We start from the raw sequence: 9566 nt of genomic DNA on the forward strand, positions 1-9566 counted from the left end.
ACAGCTACAACCTTAACAAACAGGTATTCACAACCTCGTTCTGTGTGCAGTATCCATGGGCTGGGAGAGGAGGAAGAAGGCAAAAGGCTCACAGGATTACTCCTATGGGTCAAGTTCTCTTTACACCTGCTTGCAGATAAGGCCGTCTGACAGCTCCAGCACCCTGCAGGTACCAGTGCTGTCAATCTGCTGTGGAACAGAACCCAGCTTTTATCAGCTCCTTTTGTCAATCGTATTCATGAATGCACGCTTTATAGCAGACAAGAAAAATACATTTAATATCTCAATTGTACAACTGAGACACAAGTTAATCCAATCTAAGAGATTTTCTCACACCTCTCACCACCTGCACACACATTGCCTTATGGCAGGATGCCCTCTCTCTTCAGGAAAGCTCACCCAAGCCTAAGGTGAAAGCAAACATATGCATTTTTCTCCCATCACCACCCATCGCAAACTCAAAAATGTCTTTCTGAGCAAAAACTCACACTGAAGATCTGCCTGCATGTCTAATAAACTGAGGGTTTGCCTCACTTTTCATCCTGATTCAACTGCCTTGGAAATACTGTCAAAAGCAAACCCCACTTAAATCTCTTTTTTCCCTACACTCCAAATCTGCTTGCTTTCAATAGCTCTCCTCCAATTTTACCCCATGTCCTTTGGTTTGTTTGCAGCACGTCTTCACTGAGAGTTTACCATCATCCTCACTCACCCCTCAGCCCAACTTTCATTTTCTAAACTATTTACATTCTTCACCATCTCTGTCATGCATTTTCCAATGCAAACTTTTTCCTGGCCTTACTACATTTTAGTGAGAAAGTCCTTCCCAAATCTATTTCAGATTTTCCTGTATTGTGGCAATACTACAAAAATGTGCATCTACCTTTTCAGAGAGAGACAGGGATGCAGTGATGTAAACTGACAGACAGCTGATTGAAGTGGTCATGATGCCAGAATTAACAGCCAAAGGGTTTTTATGTCATGAGTTCAGGCAGCCACAATAACCTGGACTGGCTGTCTGGTTCTTCTTTGGGCAAAAGATTCAATGGCTTTGATTGCAGAACTGCATCTTATTTTAAATACCAACTAACACAAGTCTGGAAAAATAGAACATATCATGGTCTGCTACCAAAAAAAACCCGGAAATGCCAAGGTAGCTGACTTAGTCTTAAATACCATGTGCAAAGAACATTTGATCAATACTACCTATAAATACACTATCTGTATTTGTAGAGGGAAGCACAGTGCTTCAAATACAAAAATAACCCAGCTTGCGGGTGTGACCTAAGGCTATAATTACCTGAAAATAAGACTGCAAGAGCAGTTAAAAAAATAGACAGAAGTAGGCAAACACATGCCTAGGGAGTGTTTCCATTTAGAAAAATAGATTTTTATAAAGCTTCATAGATTTTGAAAACGTTTGTTTTGTGCTCTGATGTACAGAACTGTGAATAAGTCACACTGGTACATCGGGGAGAGCAGGAGCAGATTAGTAACTTCAAGTTATCCTAAAGCTTCCCAGAAGTTACACTTGGTCCTTCATAATTCATTTCAGAGTGCTTACCTAGGACACAGTAATGAGTAATAAGGCACACACTCCTAGACACCAGCAATTCAGCAACACATTTTGGCCCTTAATACATCAAATACTTGAGCAGGTGACCAAATAAAGCAAGGATTTGAAATTCTGACTTTGCTGACGCCCTGGCACATCAGGTTCCCATACACCAGGTACCTGCACTGGGAGCCAAGGATATTTGCAAAGCTGGCTGCATTACAGCTCAACAGGTTATTCCAGAACTGGGACATAACCAGGCAAGAAGTAGAAACATCTGCCTGATGTTTATACTTAAAGGACACCAGAATCCGTAGCCTACGACTGCCATTGTACCACAAATTAGTACTAAATAATTTTGAAGTACCCTGAAATATTTTGCTTCCTCCTCCCCATAATAAAATAACGATTTGCTATGGCATAGCACTAAAAAATCCCATCAGGTTATTTGGTTCAAACACTGACACTATCAAACAACTGGTTAGGCAGTCATCCAAAAATCCCACCAAACTCCTACCAGGGAGCAGGAGGGTTGCAGCAGTCAGCTTTGGCACTGAGATTTGGACTGCTTTCAGATTTGTTCCAAAAAATAATACAGAATTTCTTAGTTTTGTTGTTGGTCCTTGAGGTAAAGCAAATTCTAAGAAAATAATACTTGAATACAGGAACAAACAATAAAACTCAACGAGAACCCACAAATGAACCTCAGAGTATTTCTTTCAAAGGTTTTCCTTAGGATGATTCAAATACCACTCCTTTAAGAAAATACTAATGCCTCCTCCATAGCAATATTTAGTGCAGCCAATTACCCTAAAAATAAGGCCTTTGTGAAAATAAAGTGCTATTTGTTTCCTTTTATCTCTATTTTAATCCTTTGTTACAAACTTCACTTGAACACAGCAATGTGCAACTAGATTCTTCATACTGTTATCAGAGAGGCTTCATTTCTTCCCTCAATTTTACACTAACGTGTTATATTTCTGTTCAGCACGATGTGCTCTATTACACAGGAAATTTAAAGTATGGCATTGAGCATTTCTAGCTGTGATCCACACCCATGCTCCAGTGCTCATCGCATTTTAAGAGCGTCTTGCTATGCTGAAGGGGGGTTGTTTGCACTTCCAGGATTTTTAAATCCAAAATGGATTTTCTGTCATAAAAGGCAAATTTCAAAAAAAATGGTCAATTTTGCCACTAAGACAAAAAATTAAAGTGGCTTTCTAAAAATATCAGTTTGAGCCTGTTAGTTTGCAAACAAGTCAACTGAACACAAGACTTCTCCACTAAGGCACTTCCCCAGAAATTTCACAATTTTCCCACGTACAACCAATGAGACTGAACAACAAGAATCACAATTTCAGTCTTGGTCTCTGGATTCCAAGTTTTCTCAGGTCAGGGACAAATCCACAGGACCACATTTAATCAGGTCCCACCTTCCTCAGGCTCTTGAAGGACCAGTGGGCTGCGATTGTGCGTTGCCCTGGAAGGGTCCACGGGTGACACCGGCTCACTCTGCCAGCGGCTCCTGCTTGGCCTCAGCGATGTGCCGGCACGGGGTGGGCACTGGCCGCAAGTACCGGGGATTGCTGTACATCCTGATGATGTGTGGGGCCTGGATCCAGGTGCTGATCAGTTGGAAGGCCACAAGGTCCAGCGTGGGCCCGTCGAAGGCAGCCAGCAAGTTCACAGGGGTGGCTTCCTTGAGGAACCGGGGCAGCGCCACAGCCTCGGGGATGCTGGTGTTGCCCAGGAAGAAATCCATCAGCACCTGCTTGCGCAGGCAGTCCCGGAGGTACAGCACCAGGTCCTCCAGCCGCTCCACCAGGAACCGCTCATCCCAGGCCTCCAAGGGCCCCTGCAGCAGCACAGAGAAGAGGGCCGTCTTCAGGACGTAGGAGGAGAGCACTCGGCCCCACTGGGAGCAGAAGGGCTCCTCCAGGCCCTGCCCGCGGAGGTCCCGCAGGCCCTTGAGGATCTGCAGGCACTTGAGGTGGCAGGAGGAGGCCGGGGCCTGTTCCTTCAGCCAGCCCAGCAGACGCTGCTCCTGCCGCGAGGCGTTGAGGCCCCAGAGAGCCTCGGGGGCCGGGGGGCCCGGGGGGCTCTGGGGTGGCAGGGCTGTGAGGTAGAGGGCGTCGCCGAGAGGGATGGCCGGGATGAGGCGCACGGCCATGGAGATGTGGCAGCAGACGTAGTCGGAGCAGGGCAGGATGTGCAGCGTGGGTGGGTGCCCGGGGCAGGCCGAGAGGCTGATGCGGCAGCGCTCCTGCAGCCGGTACCGCACGGCGCCCAGGCAGCGCTGCAGGTGGCCCTGGAACCAGCGCAGCACCAGCCCCGAGGAGAGGTGGCTGCGGCCCTGCAGCTCCACGCAGAAGCCCTCGGCGAAGGGCCGGCAGCGCCGTGACCAGCCGTCCCTCGCCCGCAGGCCGCACACGAAGGCGCCGCGTGGCCCCAGCCCGGGGGCGCAGCGCGGCTGCGGCTCCAGGTGCGGCGGGAGCCGCAGGGGCACCAGGATGTCGAAGCAGTCGGGGCTGCGCACCTTGTGCTGCTCGTAGGCGCTGCCGATGCGCACGAAGTCCCCGCGCAGGCTGAGGGCGAGCGGGCCGGGCTGCAGCCCCTGCGCCTTGGCGGCGCGGACCAGCTCGGCCACCACCCGCCCGACGTGCGCCTTGCTGTGCCCCAGCACGTGCGGGGACACCCGCAGCTGCCGCTCGTGGAACCGCTCCAGGGCCCCGCGCCGCGCCCCCGCCGCCCACCGCGCCCCGCCGCGCCGGGGGCCGCCGCCCGCCGCGCCGCAGCACCGGGCGAGCAGGCAGCCCAGGAGCAGCAGCGCCGAGCCCTTCAGCAGCGGCACCCCGGACCCCGCCGCCTCCTCCGTCCCCGCCGCGTCCCCCGCGCCCTCGCCGGCCGCGCCGCCGCGCAGCGCCTGGTAGAGGCAGAGGAGCGCGGTGCAGAGCGCGGTGAGCAGCGGCCAGAAGCCGCGCACGCTGAGGGGGGAGGCGGGCAGGGCGCGGCGGGGGCTCGGGCCGCGGGGGGAGCCGCCGCCCGGCCCCGCAGGCGGGGAGCGCCCGCCCCCGCCGGCCCCCTCCTCCTCCGCCGCCCCGGCCGCCCCCAGCGCGGGCCGCGCCGCTGCTGCCCCCGGCCCCGCCGCGCCCCTGCCTGCCCCGGCCGCCGCGCCGCTGCCGGGCTTCCTCTTCCGACGGACGCGGCCCCGCGTCAGCCGCCGGCTGAGCTCAGAGGAAATGCCGCGGGCGGCGGCCCGAGGGCCGGGGGCGTTGTCCGACGGGGGCCGGCCCGGGGCGGGGAGCGGCGGGGGCCGCCCGCGAGGTGCCCGTTTCCCGCCTTCTCGCCGCCGGGCCGGGGGAGCCGCTCCGGGCCCGCCGAGCCCCGGCTGCCCCGAAAGTGGAGCGAGAGCCGCTCCGGGAGCACCGCGTGCCCCCCTCACCGCCACACGGCGCTGCGGGGTGTCCTGGTGTGGAACGGGGTGTTTCTGTACCCCCGCACCGGGTCACGGCGGGTGGCGGGGAGCGCTGCTGCCCGCGCTGCGGTGCCGTGTCACGGGCTCCATGTTGCACGTTTTTCCTCAAATAAAAAGTGTTACATGCCTGTCCCGCTGCAGGGAAGGCTCTCCGGTTCCCAACTCTGCCTGAGGGATTCGGTGCGAAAGGGACAGCAAAGCCATTAGTGCCAGTGCACCAGGGTGTGGATGGGCTGCTGCCTTACTAACAGTTGATTGCAGTCAGAAACATTCAAAAGCCCTGAGTTTTTTACCTTGTGCCCAAATATTCAGATATTAACAAACTAAAAGGGAAGAAATAGCCCTGGAATATATCTGCACAGATACTTGAGATCATTGCAAAACATATTTTTCTGGAAGTATGTAAAAGTCTCAGATGTTGATGGGGACTTCTGCTTGGTTAATAAACATTTACTGAGTTTTGAAGCTGTTTGCTGAAGTTTAAGAACCATCTGTGTAAGCATTCTGTGGTTTAATTTCAGGTGGTCATGTTCTTAATGCATTACTGAAACTTGCTGCATCTGCACACTGGCAGTAAGTGGCCCTACGAAGGTGAAGAAGCAGTGCTTGAACACAAGAGACTGAACCCAATAAGCTGAAAATGCTGTAACAAAGGACCAGTCAGAGAATCGAGAGAAAGGCTGTAGAAATGTTTGGTTATGCAATTTGTCTTTATATGACACAAAATATGACTTCAAGTACATAAAAATCAGACTTCACCAAAAGTAACTTGTGTTTTACAGCCAAGATACTGCACGCAAAGTCAAACTGGGTAATCAAGGTCAAGCAACCCGAATTAATTCACAGGCAACAAAACTAGGGTGAGAGTCAAGAGTACACTTGAGAAATACAAAGAGATGTCCTAACCACTCCAACTCTGACTCTTGGACTTACAATCAGGAGTTTGAGGATTTTTTTAAATTAAAAATAAAGCAGATGTAAAGGTAAGGCAATTTTATAACATCTCAGCCAGTACAGTATTCCATGCCCCACAACCAAAAGCATGTTTTCTGACAGCTGCAGGCAGCTGAGTCCACAGCCTCACTACTCAGAAATGTCATTCCTCAACAGTCATATCTTAGGGGAAAAAAAAAAACCAGGAAGTGAAAAGCGTCTTTCTTCCCCACTCCTTGTTTTATGTTTTCCTATATTTTTTCACAAAGCCAAATAAGGGAACAAAAACATTCATTGTGCTGTTTATTGCCTGTGACCCCTCACTTCACTTTGTTCTGCACCCCCAAACCCCCAAACTGTTTAAAAAAACCACAGCTGTGCTGGTATTAAACCAATCCTTCAAGATGTTTCAACTGAAAATACTGTTGAACTCTGAACCCTTGGCCCATGCATTCAATTTTTACTAGCCTGTGCTTTTTTACACCCTCAAGCCCAGCATATTCCACATGCCTTCAGGCCTTGCTACAGGCACACTGATTTTTGAAGACAGCCTGCACTCTCTTTTCACGCAGGGTTGATTTGATTAGCTGCACGGCCACGCTCAGGAGACAGACAGCTACACATGCAGGAGCTGGCACAGCCCTTTGTGCCTGCCCACGGGGTGACCTAGAGCTGAGCAGCACGGCAGTTATCCCTGTGGGACCTGTGTACAGGGGAATGCTGCAGCTTCCCAGCCAGCTGTGGGCCCCATGGGTGGGAGGAAATGCAGATGTCACCCCTGGCAGTGGGGCAGGCCCCAGGGCCAGCTGGCCAAAAGTGTGTGTGACCAGTCACACCAGGCCCGCCAGTGCAAACACCAGCCCAGCACAGGCTCCTACGTGCCCAGATGCTGCTGAGGTGGGCTCTCTTAGGCTGCAGAGTGATGGGTTGTACACAAATAACCACGACCTTAAAATCAACCAGAATGAATCCACAACACTGATTTTTACTACTGCTGTTTAAATTACCAGTGGGTCCTTTCCCATCTCCTCAGCCAGATGCAAGATGAGAGCTGTAGAACCTGAGGCTGATAAAAGGTGGCCAACAGCCTATTTTCTGAGGCTTGGCTGCTTCGTGTCTCCCTGAGCACAGGGTGGGTCTCTGGTCAAAATGCTCAGTACATCAGAGGTGGGAGACATCACAGAGGTGCTCAGCTTTATGAAGTTTTTAATAGCAATTGCATACTCAAGAAAAATAATAGGTTGTACACTAATAACCTTGACCTCAAAATCATGACCAGAGAGAATTCATAACATCAATTTTTACTACTATTGTTTAAATCACCCATTGTTTAAATCGATGTTATCTAAACACTCGCTTCAGAATGTCCCATATCCAGGATATCCTGTTCACTAAATAAGGAATAATGTTATTCTCAAACAAGCCTGAGCTAAAAATAGATATCCCAGTATATATGATCTGCATGATAGCTCTGGGGCAGATTTGCAGAGGCAAAAGGAATCATTGGGTTAGAGCATCCATTAAAGTTTCCCCACAGCTGGCAGTATTTCATCAGTCACATCTGTGTGACTGATCTGTTCATGCTACAGTATGCCAGACACTGTCAGATGTAGGCAGAACAGTCTGCATCATCCAAGTAGGTAGAAGAAAGTGGCAGAAAGACACAAGACAAGGACAGGTGATGACATTTGTCTGGTGTTTCCACAATCTACCTGAGACACAAGCCTTAGACTTTCTCCCAGCTATCCCAGGTTGGTATCTGCCCTGGTGAACCAAAGCTGCACGTGGTCTATTGCAGGTGCAGGAGGAAATATGTGGGGATCCCTTCCAGCACCAGTGATGTACAGCTGCTCTTCTACAGCAAGCGGGTTATACCTCCAACTTCTTATAGTGCTCTATTAAATGGACTATAGCAGAAAAGTAGAATAATTGATTACAAAAAAATACAAGATCTGTCACTCAACTTCATGCTCCAGTCATTACTCTTTTAATTATTTCCTCTGAAAGCAAAGTTGCCAGCACATCTCTCCCCCAGCCCACTGGGTGGTCCTGCCAGGGAGATGCCATGATCATAATAAACATTCTTCGCCTGCCATTTGTCTGACTGCCACTCCAGGTTTTATGGGATACTATTAACTACCATGCAAACCAACAGCATCAGGCAGACATGAATCCATCTTTTATTGTGGACTAATGAATCTCTGCCAGTCACAGCAGCAGGGGATGGGAGAACAGGCAAGGGTGTTCTTGCTACCACTAACAGATGAGGAGACTCAGCAATCCAGGACTGAGGAGAGCCAAACCTCCAAAGCACGTGCATGGACATGGAGCAGTTTTGGGGGTAGGGGTGTTAGTGCACATTCCCTCTTAAAACATTTTCTGTTTAATAAGTGGGATGTTCTTGCCACCTCTGCCAGTCTGTTTGCTCACTAGCTATCAGCAGGGTGTAGCACTTCTTAATCTGAGAGCCTGCAAGCAGCCCAGGCTGCTACAAATCACATAGAGCCCAATACAGGATTTCCTTGCTGTAGAAGGATGGCTTCCTGAGTAACTCATACAACAACCTCTTGCCCAAGCTTGTCCTTATCACAAACAGAAATACCCTGGCTCTATGCTGGTGATCAGTACCAGCATCAGCTGGTTCATTTCCAGCTTGTCCCATATCATTTGAAAAGCCTCAAGGACTACTTTTCTGCATAAAAACTTGTGTGAGCAGGGCATTTATACTTACTATTACTCCAGCATTCAGGAAGCCATGTCTATATGTTTCCAGCTAAGCAATGAAACAAGAAAAAAAACGCACCAGCCTATGTACATCAGTGTCAGTTGGGGTGCTGAGTTCTGTCTGACAAGCTGTGGCCGTGGCAGACTGCCATCCCATGTCCTCCAGAAAGCTGAAGTGGCTCATGTTGTGAAGAAATCCAACTACAGCATCAGAGAAAGGAAACATCTTTCAGCAAGAAGAATGCAAGTATACAACCATCATATGGAAAGGGGATCAGCAGTAACTGTGAATGTTTTTTACATCGAAAATGGAAACATGACAACTCTCCAGGTCAAGACCATAAGTCTCGCAAAGGCACTTTAAGTTCAGTATTTGATGTGATCCACATTTGAATGACAACAGTCATGCTGAGGTATAGCTTCCAGTGCTGTATCTAAACACTCCAGCTAACAAGCCCTGGTAGCTCTCCTAGGGCAGCAGAGGAGGTGATCACACTGTGCTGGTGACAAGGCCCCAGTGTGTCACCTTCCCCATGCAGGAGCCCGCTCAACCCTTCCCTTCCCCCACCACCCCCAGGGCTCAGCAGAACTTGTGGGTCTGAGAACCCCCAACACGGAATCCCCAGGCTTAAAAAGCATCAGATAGAGCCAAACCTTGCACATGCTTGTGTTAAACCAATTTAATAAAAACCAGTTTAATACCAATCTAATTAAATGTAAATTTAATCACTGACTGAAATAGTTTAGCTTAATTAATGGTAAGTAACTGAAATTTGTATTTGCACTATAACTTGCTAAACTAATAAGAAGTGATCACATAGCTGAGCCCTAATGTGTTGATTAAAGGAGAGTAATTTACATGAGGATTGTAACAGTTTC

General features: G+C 49.8%; 1 protein-coding gene across 1 annotated transcript; it reads right to left on the reverse strand.

Annotated features, from left to right (window-relative positions):
- Positions 1 to 198: 198 nt before the first annotated feature.
- Positions 199 to 5120, reverse strand: ITPRIPL2 (ITPRIP like 2). The gene is made up of 2 exons (XM_039390501.1): positions 5112 to 5120; positions 199 to 4943 (listed from the first exon to the last, which is right to left on the reverse strand). The coding sequence occupies exons 1-2, from the start codon at positions 5118 to 5120 to the stop codon at positions 3063 to 3065; spliced, it is 1890 nt and encodes a 629-aa protein (XP_039246435.1). The 3' UTR covers positions 199 to 3062.
- Positions 5121 to 9566: the final 4446 nt, after the last annotated feature.

This window comes from Pipra filicauda, unplaced genomic scaffold (genome assembly GCF_003945595.2).
Source record: "Pipra filicauda isolate LSUMZ 115617 unplaced genomic scaffold, ASM394559v2 scaffold127_size2900866_pilon, whole genome shotgun sequence".
Classification (NCBI taxonomy): domain Eukaryota; kingdom Metazoa; phylum Chordata; class Aves; order Passeriformes; family Pipridae; genus Pipra; species Pipra filicauda.